At 49.7% G+C, this 27,176-nt stretch overlaps 1 protein-coding gene across 1 annotated transcript; it reads left to right on the top strand.

Moving 5' to 3' along the window:
* On the top strand, positions 1–27,040 carry LOC128831362 (uncharacterized). Its single transcript, XM_054017674.1, has 3 exons — positions 1–97; positions 3,129–5,255; positions 26,094–27,040. Exons 1-3 carry the CDS (start codon positions 1–3, stop codon positions 27,038–27,040), a joined length of 3,171 nt encoding a protein of 1,056 aa, XP_053873649.1.
* The last annotated feature ends 136 nt before the right edge of the window (positions 27,041–27,176 follow it).

The following is a 27,176-nucleotide window of genomic DNA, read 5'->3' as shown; positions in this document are numbered from 1 at the left end:
ATGGCCGGGTCAGATGACACCATTGAGATGCCGGCTCTGGGCCGCCCGTTCCAGCTGGGGATGCTGTATGACTGCCGCAAAGACTCCCTCATCCCAGGTAACTGTCACCCCGGGGAGAGCCCGGGGCCCAACTTAGTGTTTCAGAAAAAAGAAGCATTTGGCACCTGTTTATTTGAGGAACATTTGGGTTTGGGAATTGAGTTGGGGAAAAAATAAAGGGCTCCTAGTGCAGCCCGGGTACTGCTGACTCTCCTTACAGCCCTGGCTGCACTAGGAGAAACGAGAAAATCCCCATCCGCTCCCCTGCCACTGCAGTATCTCTGCAGCCCCCGCACCCGCACCGCAGTCAGCCTAGGAAAGGGGGACAGTGCCCCGAGCTGGCTCATCCCCCCATTTCCACGTGGGAGGGGTGAGGTCCCAGTGAGAAGGGACCTCTCTACACAGATCTTCAGGGCATGATGGGACCCATTAGAAGGAAAAACTTCAGCTATTCACACCCATCACAGTGTCCCATATTAACTGTCCCCACCCCAGAAAAGGCCTGGGCATCGGTGTGGGCAGCTTGGTGAAAACACCCGCTCTGGGTCCAGTCGCCACCCAAACAGTAAACGGTGCCAGGGTGCCCGAGGAACGGGATGGAAAATGCCACCAGAGCTATTCCAATGGCGTTATAGAGGTAACCCTTCTGCCAGGGGACGTCGACAGCAACCAGGGCCGGATTCAATATCCAGGGGTTCCCTTTCAACAGTACAACACAGAACCGGCTCAAGCTCCCACCCAATAACCTGGGACAATTACACACACTCCAGGGTTAATCGAAGAGGCTGTCCTTCCCCACTCCCACACAGAGTCTGAGTGTAAAACATAAACTTTGACTGAAAGGAGAGAAGTCACCGGACATTCATTTGGGAAAACGCTGCAGGCAGGATTCATAAACCTTAAACCATGAGCAAACCCCCCATCCCAGAGTGCGTTGGGCAGTGTCTTTTGCCTCAGGTTCTTGAGTTCTACAACCAAAAGTTCCTTCAACGTGCCTGTCCCTTCTCCCTCCACCACACCCCACTCACAGGGGTTGTCCTTGGTCAGTGAAGAGCCAGACTTCCACCTTGCGTCGTGTCCCCCCCCGCACATCGGTTCATTGAGGGGCAAATTCCAACGAGCCTTTATAGACCCCAGGAGCCAGCTCTGTGCAGGGACTGCTCCCCAGACCAGGTTCCCCCCTACACCCCCTGAAATCCCCTGGAGGGTGCACAGCCCCCCCACGAGCCCTCCCCACCCGACTCCGGCGGCCTCCGCGCCGAGTCCACTCACTGGCTTTGCCTGGCAGCAGCTCGGCAGGGAGGAGCCACCTTCGGGAGGCACCGGAGAGCCAAAGCAAAGCCACGCCCCCCGCCCTTCCTGCCCAGGCTGCGGCCCGGCGCCCCCCCAGGGGCTCGTGCAGGCTGCAGCGGATGCATGCATGCGGGTGCCGGCCCCCCATGCGACCCCCGGCTTCCCCCTCTGCATCTCCCGGGAGTCTGAACCACCACTGCTGCTGCCCCTCCCGGAGCAGGCTCAGAGCCCTGCTCCCCGGCGGCGGCTCATATGCCTGGGAGCTGCAAAGCCTGAGCGTGGCAAGGGGGCAGCCGGGGGGTGCACGGGGGCCGCTGACCGCCTGCATCTGCTGCAGCCTGCAGGAGCCCCCGGGGTGGGGCGTGCCAGGCCGCAACCTGAGCAGGAGGGGCGGGGGGCGCGGCTGCTCCCCGCTAACGGTGCCGCCACCTTTGCAGGGCTGCTGCCCCCCTGTCCCGCGCCATCTCCTCCATGGCTGGGGCTCGCCACCCCCGCAAGCTGACGCTCTGGCTCTCCGGTGCCTCCGGAAGGCGGCTCCTCCCTGCCGAGCCAGGGCACCGCTTTTTTAGGGTTACCATATTTCAACAATCAAAAAAGAGGATGGGGGAGAGCCCCACCCGAGCCCCGTCCCCATCCACTCCCGCCCACTTCCCACCCCCCTCAGAACCCCCAACCCACCCTGCTCCTTGTCCCCTGACTTCCCCCTCCTGAGACCCCCCACCCTAACTGCCCCCCTAGGACCCTACCCCCTACCTGTCCCCTGGCTGCCCCAACCCTTATCCACACCCCCACCCCCAGACAGACCCCTGGGACTCCCACGCCCCATCCAACCACTCTCCACCCCCTGACAGCCCCCCCCAGAACTCCCAACCCATCCAACCCTCCCCCTGCTCCCCGACAGCCCCCCGGGACTCCTCTTACCACCAGGCCGCTCCAGCCGCTGGCGCCACGTGGAGCCAAACCCAACAAGCTGCCGAGCACGCTGCCCCTCCCCCGCAGATGCTGGCGATGCGGCGCTGAGGTGGGGGGGAGAGCAGGGGAGGGACTCTGCCTGCTGGAGGCCAATGGGAGCAGCTAAATCAGGCCCAGGCGCCCAATCAGCCGCACCGCACTCTGTGTGAGGGGAAGAGAGGGGAGGGAGGAAAAATCCCGGACACCCCAGGCCAGGATTAGACATTTAGAGGGACTGGACGTTTCTATGGGTAACAGGAATACGGGGATTATAACAATGAAAAGAAAGTGTAGGAAGGGATATAAAACCTCATACTCAAGATTTAAGCCAATCTCCAACTATTAGAGATCGATGAGACCTGCATGAGGGCAGATTTTCCAACAATACAGTAGGTTTCTTGTGCCTTCCTGTGAAGGATCTGGTGCTGGCTACGCTCAGAGACAGAATACTGGGCCAGATGGATCACGGATCAGGTCAAGCGTAGCAATTCCTAGCTTCTTAAATCCAATAAACCAGATGTTTCTAATGAAGTGACATTTCGATCATAACTAGAGCACTTGCTACCTGGAACAGTGTACTCCTAAAGGGGAGTGAACTCAGTCACTCTGGAGAGGGCTTTATTAAAAAAAATATCAGAAAAGATCACGTCTTCCAAAGTCCTGTAAGAAGCCGGGGGCAAGGGAAGGTTGTTAGGGGCGTAGTCCAGCCTTGACTTGGCACGTTTGTACGTTACCAGGTCAGTTTACTTGATGTCCTTCACTCATTATTTTTCAATCTCAGAAATGACTCTGTGTCCTGTGCATCTATCAGTTACGTTACCATGTGTTTGTCTCTACTATTCCAGGGATCACGCTGTGGGACCCAGAACAGCTTCTCAAGGATGTAAACACAAAACCACAACCCTGGACTAGCTATGAGATCATTGCATCCGACACCATTGAAGACAAGGCCAATGCCCTCAATGTCACAGCATCGCTGAAGGCCAGTTTCCTGGGGGGGTTGGTTGAAGTAAGTGGATCTGCCAAATACTTAAATGACACCAAAAAATCCAAACAACAGGCCAGAGTTACTCTCCAGTACTCTGCCACAACAAAGTTTGAGCACCTAACTATGAGCCATTTAGGACCAAAGAATGTCTCTTATCCTGCTGTATTTGACCAAGGCACGGCCACCCATGTGGTCACGGCTGTGCTGTACGGGGCTCAGGCTTTCTTCGTGTTTGACCGGGAAGTTTTGTCTTCTGAGAATGTACGTGACATAGAGGGAAAGCTCCAGATTGCAATTAAAAAGATACCCAAGTTTTCCATAGAAGGAGAAGGAGCTGTCAAAATGGATGAAAAGGAAAAATTAAATGCTGAAAAATTTAACTGCAAGTTCCATGGTGATTTTGCTCTTGAGAAAAATCCAACTAATTTCCAAGATGCCATGAAAATTTATTCCACCCTCCCCAAGCGGCTGGGTGACAGCGGGGAGAAGGCCGTACCGGTGAGAGTCTGGCTGTACCCGCTGACCAAGCTGGATTCCAGAGCTGCTCGGCTGGTGCGTGAGATCAGCATAACACTGATCTTTGATGCTCAAACAGCCTTGGAGCAACTGACTGAACTGGACATGCGATGCAATGACATGATGAAAAATCCAATTGCCACAACCTTCCCCGAAATCAAACAGAAAATCCAGCAATTCAAAGGTCTGTGTCAGCAACACAGACAGACTTTCCAGCAACAACTAGCAGGAATCTTACCTGCTATCCGTGGAGGTGGAGCAGAGGAAGGGGCCCTGGTGGACATTTTTAAAAGCAAAGAACAATCACCGTTCAATACACAGAGACTCAATGAATTTCTGGATACAAAGCAGCGAGAGATGAATTTAGTGGATTCCTACCTTACTGTGCTACAGAATGTGGAAGTCGTATCCTCTGAGAGTGAAGTAGAAAAAATAGTACTCAGCCCTAAGCATGATTCTGTTGTGTCTTTCACACTCACTTCAATACACAACAAAGAACCATATTTATCAGATTTGAAATTTTGGCTTCAAAGACAGTTTCTGGAGAAAAATCAAGAATCAGCACCAGCCAGTTCTCCCTATGAGAAATCAAACTCCAAACAGTGGTTTGTGGATGAAGAGATAAGAAGAAAAGCACGAAAATTCGCAAAGTCCTTCTCTGACTTTACCAACGTCAATAAATCTCATGGAAACACCCGGTTCATTGTGGCCTCTGTTCCAGATGAGGAGCATCCAGGAGCTACAATTTACCTGTATGCAGATGGAGAGCGGATCAGCACCAACTTTGAGCCTCCATCAAAGCCTCTTCCTCCCCTGATTGGTGGAATCAGACATGACCGTGTGCAGCTCACGTTTAACCCAGCAGCCTATGGCAGGGCTGCGATATCCGGCTATCGGGCAGAGTACAGAATTGTTGGGCAGGAGAACTGGACGGCTGTGGATGTAAATAACAAACAAGAGACATTCACAGTAACAGGGCTACGTGCAAACACCGAGTACCAGTTCCGATACGCTGCAGTGAGCAAACCAGGGCTCAGCGAGAGCAGCAACGTGAGTGATCCTGTGAAGACGCTCTCTCCAACCAGCCCGCCTGGGAAGCCTGGAAAAACTACTGTAGATTCATCAGCCATCGCGCTCACCTGGGAGTGTCCAACTGTGGTTGGAGATGGAGTCATTATAAGGGAGTATAAGGTGGAATATAAAGAGGAGGCAGGAGATACGAGTCAGGAGGGGAAAGGCAAATGGCTGGAACGAAGTACAGGAGAGAGAACGGAGTCCTGTAACATTGATGGACTGAGGCCTGAGACGCCATACAGATTCCGAGTGTCGGCTGTGTGTGCGGATGGAGCTGTGAGTGACCCAAGCGAGGAGAGTTCTATCTCAACGCTAAAGAAAGATAAACATTTAAGTAAATCTGCGGATTATTCCCTCAACTACAGCCCTCTAGTGCCTGGAGCTACTGGATCAGGTAAGAGATTCCTTATCAAGGGCATGAATCTAAATGATCCTGGGTGTATAATGCAGGCTCAGCTTCCATTCAAATAATGAATCCAAGTAGAAATAAATCCTAGCTTCCAGATAAATACCCGAGCTGGTTCCTATTCGTGGACTGAGTGGCCGATGTGATCAATGCCCCAGACTCAGGGCACAGAGTGGATCAACATAAGAACGGCCATATTGGGTCAGACCAATGGTCCATCTAGCCCAGTATCCTGTCTTCCAACAGTGGCCAATGCCAAGTGCTCAAGAGGGAATGAACAAAACAGGCAGTTATCAAGTGATCCATCCTGTCGTCACCCCCCAGCTTCTGGCAAACAGAGGCTAGGGACACCCAGAGCATGGGGTTGCATCCCAGCCCATGCTGGCTAATAGCCATTGATGGACCTGTCCTCCATGAACGTGGTTAATTGTTTTTTGAACCCAGTTGTAATTTTGGCCGCCACAACATCCCCAGCAATGAGTTCCACAGGTTGTGCATTGTGTGAAGAAATACTTCCTTTTGTTTGTTTTAATTCTGTTGCTTATTAACTTCATTAGGTGATCCCGGGTTCTTGTGTTATGAGAAGGAGTAAATAACATTTCCTAATTCACCTTCTCGACATCATTCATGATTGTATTGACCTCTATCATATCCCTCAAATTAGCAAGTTAGCTCTGTGGATGAGGGGAAAGCAGTAGAAGTGATATACCTTGACTTTAGCAAAGCTTTTGATATGGTCTCCCACAGTATTCTTGCCAGCAAGTTAAGGAAGTATGGTTGGGATGAATATCAGGGTTGGAAGGGACCTCAGGAGGTATCTAGTCCAACCCCCTGCTGAAAGCCGTACCTAATCCCAGCTAAATCATCCCAGCCAGGGCTTTGTCAAGCCTGACCTTAAAAACCTCTAAGGAAGGAGATTCCACCACCTCCCTAGGTAACGCATTCCAGTGCTTCACCACCCTCCTAGTGAAATAGTGTTTCCTAATATCCAACCTAAACCTCCCCCACTGCAATGTGAGACCATTACTCCTTGTTCTGTCATCTGCCACCACTGAGAACAGCCGAGCTCCATCCTCTTTGGAACCCCCCTTCAGGTAGTTGAAAGCAGCTATCAAATCCCCCCTCATTCTTCTCTTCTGCAGACTAAATAATCTCGGACTAAATAATCCCAGAGAATAAGATGGAGAATATTTTATTGCCCTTATATAAATCCATGGTATGCCCACATCTTGAATACTGCGTACAGATGTGGTCTCCTCATCTCAAAAAAGATATACGGGCATTAGAAAAGGTTCAGAAAAGGGCAACTAAAATGATTAGGGGTTTTGGAATGGATTCCATATGAGGAGAGATTAAAGAGGCTAGGACTTTTCATCTTGGAAAAGAGGAGACTAAGGGGAGATATGATAGAGGTATATAAAATCGTGAGTGGTATGGAGAAAGTGAATAAGGAAAAGTTATTTACTTGTTCCCATAATATAAGAACTAGGGGCCACCAAATGAAATTAATGGGCAGCAGGTTTAAAGCAAATAAAAGGAAGTTCTTCACACAGTCAACCTGTGGAACTCCTTGCCCGAGGAGGTGTCAGGGTTCCGTCCCCACTCTGAACGCTAGGGTACAGATGTGGGGACCCGCATGAAAGATCCCCTAAGCTTATTTCTACCATCTTAGGTTAAAAACTTCCCCAAGGTACAGATTCTCCTTGTCCTTGGACGGGTATCGCTGCCACCACCAAGTGAGTTAGACAAAGATTCAAGGAAAAGGACCACTTGGAGTTCCTGTTCTCCAAAATATCCTCCCAAGCCCCTTCACCCCCTTTCCTGTGGAGGCTTGAGAATAATATATATAGACTAGCCCTTTGGGTTTTTAGGACACTACAAACCAATCAGGTTCTTAGAAACAGAACTTTATTATAAAGAAAAAGTAAAAGAAGCACCTCTGTAAAATCAGGATGGAAGGTAATTTTACAGGGGAATCAGATTCAAAACACAGAGGATTCCCCTCTAGGCAAAACTTTAAAGTTACAAAAAACCAGGATCAGAGGGGTAGCCGTGTTAGTCTGGATCTGTAAAAAGCAATAGAGAGTCTGACGAAATGCTCCAATACATCTGTTAGTCTTAAAGGTGCCACAGGACTCTCTGTTGCTTTTTACAAAAAAACAGGACTAAACCTCCCTTTTAGCATAGGGAAAATTCACAAGCTAAAACAAAAGATAATCTAATGCATTTCCTTCCTATTACTTACAATTTGTAATCTTAGGGTATGTTTACACTACGAGAGTAGTTTGATTTTACTTAAAGCGAATTTGTGGAACCGATATTACATAGTCGAACGTGTGTATCCACACTAAGAACAGTAATTCGACTTTGTGAGTCCACACTAACGGGACAAGCATCGACATTGGAAGCGTGCACTGTGGGCAACTATCCCACAGTTCCCGCAGTCCCCGCTGCCCATTGGAATTCTGGGTCGAGGCCCCAATGCCTGCTGGTGCAAAAAATGTGTCGAGGGTGGTATTGGGTAACTGTCGTCATTCAACCCTTACTCCCACCCTCCCTCCGTGAAAGCGCTGGCGGGCAATCAGTTCGCTCACTTTTCTGGTGAGTGACAGCGCGGACGCCACAGCACTGCGAGCATGGAGCCCGCTGCAACCATCGCTGCAGTTATGGCCGTTGTCAACACCTCGCACCTTATCATCCACCTTTTCCAGAGTCAGATGCTCAGAAATCGGGCGAGGAGGCTACGGCAGTGCGGTGAGGACATTAAGTCTGAGAGGGGCACAGACCTCTCACAAAGCATGGGACCCCGCGCCGTGGACATCATGGTGGCAATGGGTCATGTTGATGCTGTGGAACGGCGATTCTGGGCCCGGGAAACAAGCACGGACTGGTGGGACCGCATAGTGCTGCAGGTCTGGGATGAATCACAGTGGCTGCGAAACTTTCGCATGCGGAAGGGAACTTTCCTGGAACTTTGTGAGTTGCTGTCCCCTGCCCTGAAGTGCAAGGACACCCGGATGCGAGCAGCCCTGACTGTCCAGAAGCGAGTGGCCATAGCCCTCTGGAAGCTTGCAATGCCAGACAGCTACCGGTCAGTCGTGAACCAATTTGGAGTTGGCAAATCTACCGTGGGGGTTGCTGTGATGCAAGCAGCCAACGCAATCGTTGAGCTACTGCTGTCAAAGGTAGTGACCCTTGGAAATGTGCAGGTCATCATAGATGGCTTCGCTGCGATGGGATTCCCAAACTGTGGTGGGGCTATAGATGGAACTCACATCCCTATCCTGGGACCGGAGCACCAGGCCAGCCAGTACATTAACAGAAAGGGCTACTTTTCAATGGTGCTGCAAGCACTGGTGGACCACAGGGGACGTTTTACGAACATCTACATCGGATGGCCGGGCAAGGTTCATGACGCTCGTGTTTTCAGGAACTCTGGTCTGTTTAGACGGCTGCAGGAGGGTACTTACTTCCCGGACCACAAAATAACTGTTGGGGATGTCGGGATGCCTATAGTGATCCTCGGGGGCCCAGCCTACCCGCTAATGCCCTGGCTCAGGAAGCCCTATACAGGCGCCCTGGACAGTGAAAAAGAACTCTTCAACTACCGGCTGAGCAAGTGCAGAATGGTGGTGGAGTGTGCTTTTGGACGTCTCAAGGGGAGATGGGGAAGCTTACTGACTCACTCTGATCTCAGCGAAACCAATATCCCCATTGTTATTGCAGCTTGCTGTGTGCTCCACAATCTCTGTGAGAGCAAGGGGGAAGACGTTTATGGCGGGGTGGGAGGTTGAGGCAAATTGCCTGGCTGCTGATTACGCACAGCCAGACAGCCGTGCAATTAGAAGAGCCCAGTGGGATGCGCTGTGCATCCGGGAAGCTTTGAAAGCTAGGTTCCAGAGTGAGCAGGGTAACCTGTGACTATTAAGTTTGTTTAAACAGAAGCTGAACCTGCCCCCGTTTCTTTACCCAGTTAATGTTGACTATCCTCTCCAGTTACCAATCCCCTTCCCCCCCTTCCAACACACCTTTAAAAATAAAATAAATGGAACTTTGTTCATTAACACTGTTTTCTCTATTAAGGATTTCGTGGTAAAGTGTTGAAACTGGGACGCAGACTGTGGTGGGGAGCGGGTGTAGTGATGGAAAGGACACTTCTAAACTCGAGGAATGACAGGCTCCTGCTCCTAGAGTGGTCCGCAGTGGTGGACTGGTTGTTTCAACGGAGCCTGTCACCCCTCCTTTTCGGGACTCTGTGTGTGGGGGCTATGTGACTTTGTGGTGGGGGAAGGCAGTTACAGATCCCCTGCTGCGTGGCTCTGTCATTCAGGCTAAGGACCGCTGCATAAGATCTGTAACTGCCCTCCCCTGCCACAAACTCACATAGCCCCCCCACACAGAACATGAAAACCACCTCCCAGACTGACCAGGGTGCCTAGTGACTGCAATGTGTGTGTGACCTGCTGCTGAACCTGCCCCCGTGTCTGTACCCTTGTAAAAGGTGACTGTCCTCTCCAATTACCAACCCCCTTCCCCCCCCTTCAAACACACTGTCTTCTAAAAGACGACGACGGAAACAGTAATTAACAGAAACGTATTTTTTATTAAGAACTACACAGTTAGGGGATCAAGTATCAGAGGGGTAGCCGTGTTAGTCTGAATCTGTAAAAAGCAACAGATGGTCCTGTGGCACCTTTGAGACTAACAGACATATTGGGAGCATAAGCTTTCGTGGGTAAAAACCTCACTTCTTCAGATGCAAGTAATGGAAATCTCCAGAGGCAGGTATAAATCAGTATGGAGATAACGAGGTTAATTCAATCAGGGAGGGTGAGGTGCTGTGCTAGCAGTTGAGGTGTGAACGCCAAGGGAGGAGAAACTGCTTCTGTAGTTGACTAGCCATTCAGTCTTTGTTTAATCCTGATCTGATGGTGTCAAATTTGCAAATGAACTGGAGCTCAGCAGTTTCTCTTGGAGTCTGGTCCTGAAGTTTTTTTGCTGTAAGATGGCTACCTTTACATCTGCTATTGTGTGGCCAGGGAGGTTGAAGTGTTCTCCTACAGGTTTTTGTATATTGCCATTCCTGATATCGGACTTGTGTCCATTTAGCCTCCTGCTACAAGACAGGCCCAGAAGAGAAACCAACAGAACTCCACTGGCCATCACCTACAGTCCTCAGCTTAAACCTCTCCAACGCATCATCAGTGATCTACAACCCATCCTGGACAATGATCCCTCACTTTCACAGACCTTGGGAGGCAGGCCAGTCCTCGCCCACAGACAACCCGCCAATCTTAAGCATATTCTCACCAGCAACCATGCACCGCACCATAACAACTCTAACTCAGGAACCAACCCATGCAACAAACCTCGATGCCAACTCTGCCCACATATCTACACATATCCACATAAAAAACTTCAGGACCAGACTCCAAAGAGAAACTGCTGAGCTCCAGTTCATTTGCAAATTTGACACCATCAGATCAGGACTAAACAAAGACTGTGAATGGCTAGCCAACTACAGAAGCAGTTTCTCCTCCCTTGGCGTTCACACCTCAACTGCTAGCAGAGCACCTCACCCTCCCTGATTGAACTAACCTCGTTATCTCCATACTGATTTATACCTGCCTCTGGAAATTTACATTACTTGCATCTGAAGAAGTGAGGTTCTTACCCACGAAAGCTTATGCTCCCAATACGTCTGTTAGTCTCAAAGGTGCCACAGGACCCTCTGTTGCTTTTTACAGTTAGGGGATGAAACTGGGACGGGGGCTTGGGTGAGGTGCATTTGGAGGGAAGGAAAGGACGTATCAAATCTTTGGGAATGAGAGCCTTCTGCAATTTGAGCAGTCTGCAGGGGTGGAGTGACTGTTTTCACGGCCCCTGCCGCCCCTCCTTCTTGGGACTTTGGGTGAGGGGGGGATGGGACTTTGTGGCGGGGGAGGGCAGTTAGAGAGAGACTGCAGCGGGGCTCTGTCCTCGTGCCTCCGGTCCTGCAGAACATCCACAAGGCGCCGGAGCGTGTCCGTTTGCTCCCTCATTAGTCCAAGCAGCGTTTGAGTCGCCTGCTGGTCTTCCTGCCGCCACCTGTCCTCCCGTTCGCTGTGTGATCGCTGGTATTGTGACATGTTCTCCCTCCACTGGGTCTGCTGTGCTGCCTCGGCTTGGGAACACACCGTAAGTTCTGAGAACATCTCGTCCCGTGTCCTTCTCTTTCGTCGCCTGATCTGCGCCAGCCTCTGGGAGGGGGATGCCAGGGTAGCTCGGGAGACACTTGCAGCTGTAGGATGGGAAAAAGGGAGTAAATTCTTCACAAAGATACAGTTTTGCGAACAATGAATATAGTCTTTCTCTGAACAAGACCATGCACAGCACCTATCACATGCGCACTCAGTACAAGGTTGAATTTTCAGCCTTCGCATTCAGTGCCTGGGGTCTTGCTGTACAGATCACACAAGTGGGGCAGGACAGCGGAATTCGGGTAGCAGGCAGACATGGTAAGCCGTAGACTTTTGGCTGCTTAAAGCTTAATTTATACCAGTGCCCTCCTTTCACATTCCAAGCAATGCTCCTAGCATTGGCCAGTTGCTGCTGCCGGCAATCTGGCCAACATGAACTCTGCCTCTGTCCCACCCGCCTCACGGCTGTCCCTGGGAAAGATCTCTGCATGCTGCCGGCGATCCGGCCAGCATGAACTCTGCCCCTGTCCCACCCCCCTCGCGGCTGTCCCTGGGAAAGATCTCTGCATGCTGCCGGCGATCCAGCCAGCATGAACTCTGCCTCTGTCCCACCCCGCTCGCGGCTGTCCCTGGGAAAGATTCCTGTATGCTGCCCCTGTCCCGCCTCCACCGCGTGGCTGTAAACTGCCGGTTACAGTTCTGTAAAGGAACAGGCAATCAGTCCCAACACTAACATTCCCCTAATCCAAAGCAGGTCACCATGAGTGATATCACTCTGATGAGGATTTCGGAGACAGAGAAAGAGCGCATGCTGCGTGAATGCCAGCAAACACCAGGGCCGTATGCCGCCATGCTTTGCGAGGCAATGATCCCGGAGTACTTGCTGCTACCCTGGCACGGAAAAGTCTCCTACCATGGAGGACGCAATAAGGCCGCTCTCCCCAGGAACCTGATGCAAAGGCTTTCACAATACCTCCAGGAGAGCTTCGTGGAGATGTCCCAGGAGGATTTCTGCTCTATCCCCGGACATATTGACAGAATTTTCCAGTAGCTGCACTGGCAAGGACTAAAAACTAAAGCGCCTAGGGCAAACTAATCACGAAAAACCCATTGTTAAGATACCATTCCTATTCTGTTCAAAATAAATGTTTAAAACACTTACCTACTGATCCTTCCCCTGATTCACAGTCTGGGTTAGCGCCTTGGGAGAGTTGGTAGGGGATCTCCGTGAGGGTGATGAAGAGATCCTGGCTGTCAGGGAAATCAGCGTTGAAAGCGCTGTTGACTGCCTCATCCTCCTCATCTCCTTCCTCATCTTCCCCGTCCGCGAAGATCTCTGAGGAAGCGGCCGTCGACAGTACCCCATCGTCAGAGTCCATGGTCAGTGGTGGGGTAGTGGTGGCGGCCGCACCTAGGATGGAATGCAGTGCCTCGTAGAAACGGCATGTCCGGGGCTGGGATCCGGAGCGTCCGTTTGCCTCTTTGGTCTTGTCTCAGCTCCTTGATTTTCACGCGGCACTGCGTTGCATCCCGGCTGTATCCTCTCTCCATCATGGCTTTTGAGATCTTCTCGTAGATCTTTGCATTCTGTCTTTTCGATCACAGCTCCGAAAGCATGGACTCATCGCCCTACACAGCGATCAGATCCAAGACCTCCCGATCAGTCCATGCCGGGCCCCTCTTTCTATTCTGAGATTGCACGGTCACCTCTGCTGGAGAGCTCTGCATCGTTGCCAGTGCTGCTGAGCTCGCCACGATGTCCATACAGGAAATGAGATTCAAACTGGCCAGACAGGAAAGGGAATTCAAATTTTCCCAGGGCTTTTCCTGTGTGGCTGGTCAGAGCATCTGAGCTCGGACTGCTGTCCAGAGCGTCAACAGAGTGGTGCACTGTGGGATAGCTCCCGGAGCTATTACCATCGATTTCCATCCACACCTAGCCTAATTCGACATGGCCATGTCGAATTTAGCACTACTCCCCTCGTCGGGGAGGAGTACAGAAATCGAATTTAAGAGACCTCTATGTCGACATAAATTGCTTCGTTGTGTGGACGGGTGCAGGGTTAATTCGATTTAACGCTGCTAAATTCGACATAACCTCCTAGTGTAGACCAGGCCTTAGATGTTTAGTTCAGGTATGTCTTTGGGAGATGTATTTTCCCTGCCCTGGTTCCTCGCTGTCCTGGAGAGAACACACAAAGAGACAAATCAAAAACCTTCCCCCGCAGATTTGAAAATATCTTCTCCCCTTATTGGTCCTTTTAGTCAGGTACCAACCAGGTTATTTGAGCTTCTTAACCCTTTACAGGTAAAGGAGGGATTTTATGCTACCCTTAGCTGTATGTTTATGACAGGAGGTTGTGAAGGCTAGGACTATAATAGGGTTTAAAAGAGAACTGGATAAATTCATGGAGGTTAAGTCCGTTAATGGCTATTAGCCAGGATGGGTAAGGAATGGTGTCCCTGGCCTCTGTTTGTCAGAGGATGGAGATGGATGGCAGGAGAGAGATCACTTGATCATTGCCTGTTAGGTTCACTCCCTCTGGGGCACCTGGCATTGGCCACTGTCGGGAGACAGGATACTGGGCTGGATGGACCTTTGGTCTGACCCAGAATGACCGTTCTTATGTTCAGTTCCCTCAGCCTCTCCTCATAAGTCATGTGCTCCAGCCCCCTAATCATTTTTGTTGCCCTCCGCTGGACTCCTTCCAATTTTTCCACATCCTTCTTGTAGTGTGGGGCCCAAAACTGGACACAGTACTCCAGATGAGGCCTCATCAATGCCAAATAGAGAGGAATGATCATGTCCCTCGATCTGCTGGCAATGTTCCTACTTATACAGCCCACAATGCAGTTAGCCTTCTTGGCAAGAAGGGCACACTATCAACTCATATCCAGCTTCTCGTCCACTGTAACCCCTAGGTCCTTTTCTGCATCACTGCTGCCTAGTCACTCGGTCCCTAGTCTGTAGCAGTGCATGGGATTCTTCCGTCCTAAGTGCAGGACTCTGCACTTGTCCTTGTTGAACCTCATCAGGTTTCTTTTGGCCCAATCCTCCAATTTGTCTAGGTCCCTCTGTATGCTATCCCTACCCTCCAGTGTATCTACCACTCCTCCCAGTTTAGTGTCATCTGCAAACTTGCTGAGGGTGCAGTCCACGCCATCCTCCAGATCATTAATGAAGATATTGAACAAAACTGGTCCCAGGACCGACCCTTGGGGCACTCCGCTTGATACTGGCTGCCAGCTAGACATGGAGCCATTGATCACTACCCGTTGAGCCCAATGATCTAGCCAGCTTTCTATCAACCTTATAATCCATTCATCCAATCCATACTTCCTTAACTTGCTGGCAAGAATACTGTGGGAGACCATATGAAAAGCTTTGCTAAAGTCAAGGAATAACACATCCACTGCTTTCCCCTTATCCACAGAGCCAGTTATCTCCTCATAGAAGGCAATTAGGTTAGTCAGGCATGACTTGCCCTTGGTGAATCCATGTTGACTGTTCCTGATCACTTTCCTCTCCTCTAAGTGCTTCAGAATTGATTCCTTGAGGACCTGCTCCATGATTTTTCCAGGGACTGAGGTGAGGCTGACTGGCCTGTACTTCCCTGGATCCTCCTTCTTCCCTTTTTTAAAGATGGGCACTACATTAGCCTTTTTCCAGTCATCCGGGACCTCCCCCGATTGCCATGAGTTGTCAAAGATAATGGCCAATGGCTCCGCAATCACATCTGCCAACTCCTTTAGCATCCTTGGATGCAGTGTATCCGGCCCCATGGACTTGTGCTCATCCAGTTTTTCTAAATAGTCCTGAACCACTTCTTTCTCCACAGAGGGTTGGTCACCTTCTCCCCATACTGTACTGCCCAGTGCAGTAGTCTGCGAGCTGACCTTGTTCGTGAAGACAGAGGCAAAAATATCATTGATTACATTAGCTTTTTCCACATCCTCTGTCACTAGGTTGCCTCCCCCATTCAGTAAGGGTCCCACACTTTCCTTGACCTTATTCTTGTTGCTAACATACCTGAAGAAATCCTTCTTGTTACTCTTAATATCCCTTGCTAGCTGCTAGTCCAGTTGTGATTTGGCCTTCCTGATTTCACTCCTGCATGCCTGAGCAATATTTTTATATTCCTCATAAGTCATGACATCCTCATAACATCTTCATTAATGATCTGGATGATGGGTTGGATTCCACCCTCAGCAAGTTCGTGGATGACGCTAAACTGGGACGAGTGGTAGATATGCTGGAGGGTAGGGATCGAGTACAGAGGGACCTAGACAAATTAGAGGATTGGGCCAAAAGAAATCGGATAAGGTTCAACAAGGACAAGTGCAGAGTCCTGCACTTAGAATGGAAGAATCCCATGCACGGGCTGGGGACCGACTGGCTAAGCAGCAGTTCTGCAGAAAAGGACCTGGGGATTACAGGAGCATTGCCAGCAGGTCAAGGGAAGTGATTATTCCCCTCTGTTCGTCACGGGTGAGGACACACCTGCAGTATTGCGTCCAGTTTTGGGCCCCTCACTACAGAAAGGATGTGGACAAATTGGAGAGTCCAGCGGAGGGCAACAAAAATGATTAGGGGGCTGGAGCACATGAGTTCTGAGGAGAGGCTGAGGGAACTGGGATTGTTTAGTCTGCAGAAGAGAAGAGTGGGGGGGATTTGATAGCAGCCTTCAACTACCTGAAGGGGGGTTCCAAAGAGGATGGAGCTCAGCTGTTCTCAGTGGTGGCAGATGACAGAACAAGGAGCAATGGTCTCAAGTTGCAGTGGGGGAGGTCTAGGTTGGATATTAGGAAAAACTGTTTCACTAGGAGGGTGGTGAAGCACTGGAATGGGTTACGTAGGGAGGTGGTGGAATCCCCTTCCGTAGAGGTTTTTAAGGTCAGGCGTGACAAAGCCCTGGCTGGGATGATTTAGTTGGGGATTAGTCCTGCTTTGAGCAGGGGGTTGGACTAGATGAACTCCTGAGGTCTCTTCCAACCCTGATATTCTATGCCTATTGAGAGTGGGCATTGCAGGGGCAACAGGGACTTCTTGGGCTAGAGACGGGGTAAGGGTTCTCTTGAGGATTCCTAGACACTGACGTAGGCCCTTTCATCTCTTGTTCTAGTACTGAAGGGTGTCTTCCTTTTCATACTCACTTTCAGATGTGCTGAGTAGGGGTGGGTTAGCTCCAGGGGACTCACTGCACATGTTGGGTGATGGCTTTGGTTCACTTTTTTGCCACCCAGTCTCATGTTATGCTCCATTCCATAGAGGGCACCTCCGAATCTTCTCACAGGTAATAAGAGATTTCTAGGTACTGTCTTTATTTGCCTGACCCTATTTCAGGTTTAATCTTGTAGACCAGCAGATCTCCCAGTTTTTCTACCACCAGGTAAGGTAATGCCTTCCATCTGTCAGCAATCTTCTGTTTGCCTGCAACATTCAAATTTTCCAACAGAACTCTCTCCCCTGGCTGAAGCTCCTGCGAACACACTGTAGCATCATACCAGTGCTTGTCACTGTCTGAGTTCTTCCATGCTGCAGATGTAGCTAACTGATAAGCACCCCACAACTCACAGGCACTAACTTTCCAATGTGCTGGGGGGTGCTCAACCCCCAGCTCTGCCCCAGACCCTGTCCCCACTCCACCCCCTTCCCCAAGGCCTCACCCTGCCCATCTCTTCCCAATGAATCAAGATGGAACAAATAATGGAGGCAATTGCAGTAATCAAAAGTGGTCAGCGGGAGATGACTTGCAGGCAGAGGTAAGATTCCCTGTTGCAACAGCAACTACAAAGTGTCTGGACAGATTGGGAAACCCAGCTGCAAAACCCCCAGGCTGGAATGGTGAAAGGGATTGCTCTTAGAATCATAGACGTGTAGGACTGGAAGGGATCGCAATAAGTCATCTAGTCCAGTCCCCTGCACTCAGGGCAGGACTAAGTATTATCTAGACCATCCCTGACAGGCGTTTGTCCAACCTGCTCTTAAAAATCTCCAATGATGGAGATTCCACAACCTCCTTAGGCAAAGTATTCCAGTGCTTAACCACCCTGACAGTTAGGAACTTTTTCCTAATGTCCAACCTAAACCTCCCTTGCTGCAGTTTAAGCCCCTTGCTTCTTGTCCTGTCCTCAGAGGTTAAGGAGAACAATTCATCCCCCTCTTCCTTGAAACGACCTTTTATAAACTTGAAAACTGTTCTCATGTCCCCTCTTAGTCTTCTCTGCTCCAGACCAAACAGACCCAGTTTTTTCAATCTTTTCTTGTAAATCATGTTTTCTAGACCTTTAGTCGTTTTTCTTCCTCTCCTCTGGGTTTTTTCCAATTTGTCCTCATCTTTCCTGAAAGATGATGAGGTGACCAACAATGTGACTGACACAGACCAGAAGTTTTTCCATTAAATAGAAGAGACTGAACAGACTTTGGCCAGTTTAGAACTTTCCAAACAAGAGAAGCTGCAGCAAGGACGTATGAAGCTAAAAATTCAGCTGCAGAAGGAAATCAAAGGGTCACAGACCACAGGGGAAGGCACCTTCCTGGATGGGGAATGGAGCCAGCCAGAGGACTTGGGAAAGACTGAACATTTACAACAGATTTCTGCCCTGTTTGGAACCCACAGAGGACCACAGGGGAGAGGTTGGGCTGTCCCAGCTCAAATGATGCTCCCTGGGAGGCTTATTTGGCTCAACTCAACATTGGAGCTGAAAGGAATGGCTGGGAGCAGGGACAGAAAGGGGGGCTATGAACAGGAAGCTTAGGAGATCCAGCTCTGATGGTGCTGCAGAATCTACCCCCCCGATTAGACACTGATCTACACTACGACTTTAATTCGGATTTATCAGCTTTAATTCGAATTAACCCTGTAACCGTCCACACAACGACGCTATTTAATTCGATGTAAAGGGCCCTTTAAATCGATTTCTGTACTCCACCCCAACGAGCGGAGTAGTGCCAAAATCGATTTTAGCAATTCGAATTAGGGTTAGTGTGGCCGCAATTCGATGGTATTGGCCTCCGGGAGCTATCCCACAGTGCATCATTGTGACCGCTCTGGACAGCAATCTGAACTCGGATGCACTGGCCAGGTAGACAGGAAAAGCCCCGCGAACATTTGAACTTCATTTCCTGTTTGCCCAGCGTGGAGAGCACAGGTGACCACAGATACCTCATCAGCACAGGTAACCATGCAGGCTGATAATCGAAAAAGAGCACCAGCATGGACCGTGAGGGAGGTACTGGATCTGATCGCTGTATGGGGAGAGGATTCAGTGCTTGCAGAACTTCGTTCTAAAAGACGAAATGCAAAAACTTTTGAAAAAATCTCCAAGGGCATGATGGAGAGAGGCCACAATAGGGACTCTGAGCAGTGCCGCGTGAAAGTCAAGGAGCTCAGACAAGCCTATCAGAAAACAAAGGAGGCAAACGGTCGCTCCGGGTCAGAGCCGTGGACATGCCGCTACTACGCCGAGCTGCATGCAATTCTAGGGGGGGCTGCCACCACTACCCCACCTTTGTTCGTGGATTCTGGGTCGGGGATAGTCTCGACGCCTGAGGATTCTGCCGATGGGGTAGAGGAGGAGGAGGAGGAGGAGGATGAGCTTGCAGAGAGCACACAGCACTCCCTTCTCCCCAACAGCCAGGATCTTTTTATCACCCCGACTGAAGTACCCTCCCAAGCCTCCCAAGCCAGTACCCAAGACTCTGACCCCATGGAAGGGACCTCAGGTGAGTTTACCTTTTAAAATATAAAACTTGTTTTAAAAGCAAACGGTTTTTAATGATTACTTTGCCTGACTTTGCATTCGCGGTCAGTTCAGCTACTGGAAAAGTCTGTAGCTACTGGAAAAGTCTGTTAACGTGTCTGGGGATGGAGCGGAAATCCTCCAGGGACATCTCAATGAAGCTCTCCTGGAGGTACTCCGAAAGCCTTGCCAGAAGGTTTCTGGGCAGTGCATCTTTATTTCCTCCTCCATGGTAGGACACTTGACCACGCCATGCTTGCAGCAAGTAATCTGGTATCATTGCCTGACAAAGCCTGGCAGCATATGGTCCCGGGGTTTGCTGGCATTCAAGCGACATCCGTTCTTTATCTTGTTGTGTAATCCTCAGGAGAGTGATATCACTCCTGGTAACCTGGTTGAAATACGGGAACTTAATTAAGGGGACAGAGGTGGCTGGGCTGTTTGCCTGTGGCGGAAAATAAATCCTTCCCTGCAGTTAGCCAAGCGCAGATGGGAAATTGGCCCTGAGTTTTTCGCGTTTGGCTAGCAAGGATCTTCCCTGTTACCAGCCACGCGGTGGGGGGAGGGTACCGTGATCATCCCAGAGAATTCATGGCGAGGGGGGGGGGGGCGGCGGCGGGGGGGGGTGTAGTTTGGTGCCTACAGGGATCTTCCCTGATACCAGCCACGCGGTGGGGGGAGGGTACCGTGATCATCCCAGAGAATTCATGGCGAGGGGGGGGGCGGCGGCGGGGGGGGGGGTAGTTTGGTGCCTGCAGGGATCTTCCCTGATACCAGCCACGTGGTGGGGGGGAGGGGTACAGCGATCATCCCAGAGAATTCATGGCGAGAGGGGGGGGGGTTAGTTTGTTTTCTGGTGCTGCTGAATGTTAACAGAAAAACCGCAGCACTCTACTTGCCTGAAGGGGCCCAGACAAGCCCCACCACACTGCCCCCCCCCCCCAACTGGCTGAGATTGGCCAGGCTTCTGCAGCACTCTACAAGCTATGCTTGGTATGTGGGAAAGGATGGCGCAGAAGCTTACCATGGCCGCATGCAAGCCGAATTCTGTTGCCCAGACCTGTGATCTCTAGCAGCAAAGCCACAGGCACTCAGCATTAAGAGGCAAAATGCGACCTTGCACAGAAATCACATGTGCTATGTAATGTGAACAGTGTTGGTCACCGTGAAAGAGTATAACCATTGTTCTGCAAAATGTAGCTTTTAAAACAATTCTCTCTTTTTTCCCCTCCCTACAGCAGCTGCAAATTCCTCAAGCCTCCCTCCTCCATCCCGAAGGTTATCACAGATAAGGCGTCGTAAGAAGAAGACGCGAGACGAGATGTTTTCTGAAATTATGCAATCCAGCAGGAGTGACAGAGCTCATCTGAATGAGTGGAAGGAAACAGTTTCAAAGTATAGGAAAGAAGTCAGTGAACGTGAGGACAGGAGGGACCAACGTGAGGAGAGGAGGGACCAACGTGAGGAGAGGAGAGACGATCGAGATGAGAGATGGCGGCAGGAAGACCAGAGGTTGAAGGATGCAACGCTGGGGCTGCTCCGGCGTCTGGTGGAGGTTCAGGAACGGCTGCTGGAAAACAGACTGCCGCTTCAGCCCCTGTTCCACCCTCCCCCTTCCCCATGTTCCGTATCCTCCTCACCCAGACGTGTAAGAACGCGGGGGGGGAGGCTCCGTACACCTTCCCATTCCACCCCAGTAGACAGCCCAAGCAAAAGGCTGTCATTTTTTTAACCTTTTCTTTGTGGCTTTTTCCTTCCCAGCAATCCTCCTCCCAAATACCACCCGGGTTCCCTCCCTCTTTTTCTAATCTATTAATAAAGAATAAATGATTTTTAAATGATAGTGACTTTATTTGGTTTGAAAGAAAGCTGGGGGAAGGGGCAGGGTGGGTTCCTTACAGAAAATCAGTCAGTAAAGGGGGAGGGTTTTCATGAAGGAGAAACAAACAGTTATTTCACACGGTAGCCTGGCCAGCCATGAAACTGGTTTTCAAAGCTTCTCTGATGCACAGCGCTTCATGGTGTGATCTTCTAATCGCCCTGGTGTCTGGCTGCGTGTAATCAGCAGCCAGGCGATTTGCCTCAGCCTCCCACCCCACCATAAAGGTCTCCCCCTTACTTTCACAGAGATTGTGGAGCACACAGCAAGCAGAAATAACAATGGGGAGATTTCTTTGGCTGAGGTCAGAGCGAGTCAATAATGAACGCCAGCGACCTTTTAAACGGCCAAATGCACATTCTACCACCATTCTGCACTTGCTTAGCCTGTAGTTAAACAGCTCCTGACTCCTGTCCAGGCTGCCTGTGTATGGCTTCATAAGCCATGGCATTAAGGGGTAGGCTGGGTCCCCAAGAATAACTATGGGCATTTCAACATCCCCAACGGTTATTTTCTGGTCCGGAAAGTAAGTCCCTTGCTGCAGCCCTTTAAACAGAGTAGTGTTCCTGAAGACGCGAGCGTCATGAACCCTTCCCGCCCAGCCCGCGTTGATGTTGGTGAAACGTCCCTTGTGATCCACAAGTGCTTGCAGCACCATTGAAAAGTACCCCTTGCGGTTTATGTACTCGGTGGCTTGGTGCTCCGGTGCCAAGATAGGGATATGGGTTCCGTCTATTGCCCCACCACAGTTAGGGAATCCCATTGCAGCAAAACCATCCACTATAGCCTGCACATTTCCCAGAGTCACTAACTTTCGTAGCAGCACCTGAGTGATTGCTTTGGCTACTTGCATCGCAGCAGCCCCCACAGTAGATTTGCCCACTCCAAATTGATTCCCGACTGACCGGTAGCTGTCTGGCGTTGCAAGCTTCCACAGGGCTATCGCCACGCGCTTCTCAACTGTAAGGGCTGCTCTCATCTTGGTATTCTGGCGTTTCAGGGCAGGGGACAGCAAGTCACAAATTTCCATGAAAGTGCCGTTACGCATGCGAAAGTTCTGCAGCCACTGGGAATCGTCCCAGACCTGCAACACTATGCGGTCCCACCAGTCTGTGCTTGTTTCCCTTGCCCAGAATCGGCGTTCCATGGATAGAATCTGCCCCATTAACAACATGATCTCCAAAGCACCGGGGCCTGTGGTTTCACTGAATTCTGTGTCCGTGTCCGTGTCCATGTCCTCATCATGCTTGTCGCTGCGCTGCCGCCGCCGCTGCCTCCTCTCCTCGTTTTTCTGGTCCTGGCTGAGCATAAACTCCACGAGAACGCGCGAGGTGTTTACAATATTCATGAGTGCTGTCTTGACCTCAGCGGGCTCCATGCTTGCCGTGGTATGGAGTCTGCAGTGTTCACCCACCCAGGAAAAAAGGCGCGAAAATGGTTGTCTGCCGTCCGTTGCTTTCATGCAGGGAGGGAGGGAGGGAGGAAGTGAGGCTGTACCCAGAACCACCTGCGACGATGTTTTTTGTCCCATCAGGCACTGGGATCTTAACCCACAATCCCAATGGGCGCGGGAGACTGCGGGAACTATGGGATAGCTATGGAATTGCTACCCACAGTGCAACGGTGCAGAAATCGACGCTAGCCCCGGTACTTGGATGCACACCACCGAATTACTGTGCTAGTGTGGCCGCACTCATTTCGACTTTATACAACCTGTTTCTCAAATCCGAATTATCTAAATTCGGATTAATCCCGTAGTGTAGACATACCCCCCGTACATATTGACCAAATTTTACTGTAGCTGCACTGGCAAGGGCTAAACAGTAGAGCGCCTAGGGCAAACCAATCAAGATATACCGGACATTGTTAGATTTTTTTGCAGCACTTGCACTACCAAAGACTAGAACTTTAAGTGCCCAGGACAATCTAATCATGAAAAAGCCACAGTTAATATTAATATTCTTTTCAAAATAAATGTTTACATGTTTAATCCACTTACCGGCTGATCCTTCCCCTGATTCTGGGTCCGGGTTAACGCCTGGGGACGGTTGGTACGGGATCTCTGTGAGGGTGATGAAGAGATCCTGGCTGTCTGGGAAATCAGCGTTGTAAGCGCTGTCGACTGCCTCGTTCTCCTGATCTCCTTCCTCATCTTCCCCGTCCACTACCATCTCAGAGGAAGCGGGCGTGGACAATATCCCATCCTCAGAGTCCACGGTCACTGGTGGGGTAGTGGTGGCGGCCGCACCGAGGATGGAATGCAGTGCCTCGTAGAAACGGCATGACTGCAGCTGGGATCCGGAGTGCCCGTTTGCCTCTTTGGTCTTCTGGTAGCCTTGTCTCAGCTCCTTGATTTTCACGCGGCACTGCGTTGCATCCCGGCTGTATCCTCTCTCTGTCATGGCTTTGGAGATCTTCTCGTAGATCTTTGCATTCCGTCTTTTCGATCGCAGCTCCGAAAGCACGGACTCATCGCCCCACACAGCGATCAGATCCAAGACTTCCCGATCAGTCCATGCCGGGGCCCTCTTTCTATTCTGAGATTGCATGGCCATCTCTGCTGGAGAGCTCTGCATCGTTGCCAGTGCTGCTGAGCTCGCCACGATGTCCAAACAGGAAATGAGATTCAAACTGCCCAGACAGGAAAAGGAATTCAAATTTTCCCGGGGCTTTTCCTGTGTGTCTGGTCAGAGCATCCGAGCTCGCACTGCTGTCCAGAGCGTCAACAGAGTGGTGCACTGTGGGATAGCTCCCGGAGCTATTAGCGTCGATTTCCATCCACACCTAGCCTAATTCGACATGGCCATGTCGAATTTAGCGCTACTCCCCTCATTGGGGAGGAGTACAGAAGTCGAATTTAGGAGACCTCTATGTCGAACTAAATAGCTTTGTTGTGTGGATGGGTACAGAGTTAATTCGATTTAGCGCTGCTAAATTCGACATAACCTGCTAGTGTAGACCAGGCCTTAGAGACTAACAAATTTGTTAGAGCATAAGCTTTCGTGGACTACAGCCCACTTCTTCGGATGCATACAGAGTGGAATAAATATTGAGGAGATATATACACACACATACAGAGAGCATGAACAGGTGGGAGTTGTCTTACCAACTCTGAGAGGCCAATTAAGTAAGAGGAAAAAAAAAACTTTTGAAGTGATAATCAAGCTAGCCCAGTACAGACAGTTTGATAAGAAGTGTCAGAATACTTACAAGGGGAGATAGATTCAATGTTTGTAATGGCTCAGCCATTCCCAGTCCTTATTCAATCCTGAGTTGATTGTATCTAGTTTGCATATCCATTCCAGCTCAGCAGTCTCTCGTTGGAGTCTGTTTTTGAAGTTTTTCTGTTGTAATATAGCCACCCGCAGGTCTTAACAAAGGACCTTAACAAAGGACCTTGTTAAAAAAACTTATCTCTCCTTGCCTGAAGGCAGAGGTGTTAAGATATGCATCTACCTTCAGCTCTGTTTTCCAAGCAGCTAGAAGGAAAAAAAATCTCACTGGCTTTTGGGTTTAAAATGATCCCACCGCTCTGCCCACCATGTCAAGGCTGTATCCCCACTTTGAACTTTGGGGTACAAATGTAGGGGCCTGCATGAAAACTTCTAAGCTTAACTACCAGCTTAGGTCTGGTCCGCTGCCACCATCCCAATGGATTCCCGGGTGAGTATAAGTGCCGCAGTGGGTGGTGCCTTTTTTTTGATTGCTCCCCGCTCCATCTGGGTGAGTAAAAATTAAAAAGGCACCACTTGTGCTCAGTGGGGGAGCGGCCTCTGCCCCGCTCCCCCACAGCTATGCTACTGGTTGTGAAGGCCGAGACCATAACAGGGTTCAAAAAAGAACTACATAAATTCATGGCGGATAGATCTATCAATGGCTATTAGCCAGGATGGGCAGGAATGGTGTCCCTAGCCCCTGTTTGTGAGAAGCTGGGAATGAATGACAGGGGATGGATCACCTGATGATAACCTGTTCTTTTCATTCCCTCTGGGGCATCTGGCATTGGCCACTGTCCAAAGACAGGATACTGGGCTAGATGGACCCTTGGTCTGACCCAGTAGGGCCATTCTTATGTTCTAGAGGTATATATAAACCCATACGAACCACCTCAAAGATCAGCAACAGGTTTGAATCTTTTATTCTTCTAATTTATATTTTAGACCCTTATTACTTGCATTACGGGAGTGAGGACTTGATACACACTTTCCGAGTGTGTTACACAACTATTTATTCATCAGCAATAGACTATTGGTTATAAGGAATCCTGGATTCTACCTGTGGCCATGGGGGAGGAGTAGGGTGACCAGCCAGCAAGTGTGAAAAATTGGCACAGGTGGTAGGGGGTAATAGGAGCCTATATAAGAAAAAGACCCAAAAATTGGGACTGTCTCTCTAAAATCGGGACATCTGGTCACCCTAGGGAGGAATGGAAATTATAGTGGTTGGGGTGGGATGTCCCAATCTGCTGTAATCTGTCTGAAAAGGAAATTGGAAAAGGATAAAACTGGGGTTCGCTAAACTAGTTAGAGAGTTGGATTCTGGGCCTGCCTAGACTTTTCATAAGCTCTCTGCTAGAGATACTCAAAACTATGAATTTCCATTTTGCAGAATGTTGCAAAATTGGTTTTCATTCCAAACTGGAAAAAAAATTGCTCTGAATTTTCTCTTAGTTTGTGGAGTGTTTTCATTTTTATATCTTTATTGTTTTTACCTTATTTCATGCCGTCAGTAAGAGTCATACACACGGAGCCAAACTGTTCCATTGTAACATAAACAGGAGACACTTTGATCCAGAAAGAAGATAAGATTGTTCAACTAGCCATATGCAGCAGCTGATCTTACTGATTTAAAATAAATATGATAGAATATTTCAATTATTATGTTATGACATGTCAGTAAGAGTAGTGCTTTTTAAACAGCTTTAAGGGTTAAAACATTTTTTATTCCAGAAAGAGAACTCCTAAATAATCTCTGCTCTGTGAATGTTGCAATGATGTGTCAATTCTCTCCTATTTGTTCCAACAGCCCCAGGCAATGGTGACCAAGACCCTGGAAAACCTGAACTGAAAATCATCCTTGTTGGTAAAACTGGAGCTGGGAAAAGTGCAACAGGGAACACCATCCTGGGCCAGAAAGTGTTTGACTCCAAACTCAGTGCGAACCCAGTAACTGAGAAATGTTTTAAAGGGAGCAGGACCTGGAATGGGAGGGAGGTGGTGGTTATCGATACTTCTGCCATTTTGGACACAAAGGTACCTGACGAAGAAACCTCCCGTGAGATCTGTCGCTGTCTTGTGCTCTCCTCTCCAGGCCCCCACGCCCTGGTGCTGGTGACCCAGCTGGGCCGTTACACTGAGAAAGACAAGGACGTCATGCGGCAAGTTCAAGAGATTTTTGGAGTTGAGGTAATGAAATATGTCATTACCTTATTCACCCGAAAGGAAGATTTAGGGGATGGCTCATTGAGTGACTATGTAACACATTCAGATAACAGAGATCTTCAAAGGCTGATTGATGAGTGTGGGAACCGATACTGTGCTTTCAACAACAAAGCAACAGGAGCAGAACAGGAAGCCCAGGTTGAAGAACTGTTGGGACTCATCGAGAGAATGGTACAGGAGAATGGAGGCCGATATACAAATGAGACTTACCAATACGTTGAGAAGCTGCTCCAATTCAAAATGGATGAGTTACAGAAACTGTACAGAGAAGAGATGGAAAGAAAGAGAGAAGAAATAACACAGTGCTTTACAGAGAACTGTAAGAAGATAAAGGAAGAGTCAAACCTGAGAGAAGAGGAATTAAAGGAAAAACTTGAGAAACAGGAGAAGGTTAAAGAAGATGCTTTCCTGCAGCTGAAGCACATGGAACAAAAAGAAATGGAAGCCATGGAGCAAAAGCTGCTGAAAGAGTTGGAAGGAATCCAGAAAAGTTATGAGAAAAAAACAAAAACAAATCAGAGAAGAAGCTGAGAATGGTTTTAGCATAGTGAGTAGGATTTGGGAAATGGGTCTTTGGGTATATTCATATTTCCCAAACTGGGATACATTTAGCAATTATTTTCCATCCTGGAGGTGAATGAATTATGTTTCTTTGCATTTCCCCCTG

Source organism: Malaclemys terrapin, chromosome 2 (assembly GCF_027887155.1).
Source record: "Malaclemys terrapin pileata isolate rMalTer1 chromosome 2, rMalTer1.hap1, whole genome shotgun sequence".
Classification (NCBI taxonomy): Eukaryota; Metazoa; Chordata; order Testudines; family Emydidae; genus Malaclemys; species Malaclemys terrapin.
Note: the sequence above shows the minus strand (reverse complement) of the source record. Positions and strands in the feature narration are given on the sequence as shown.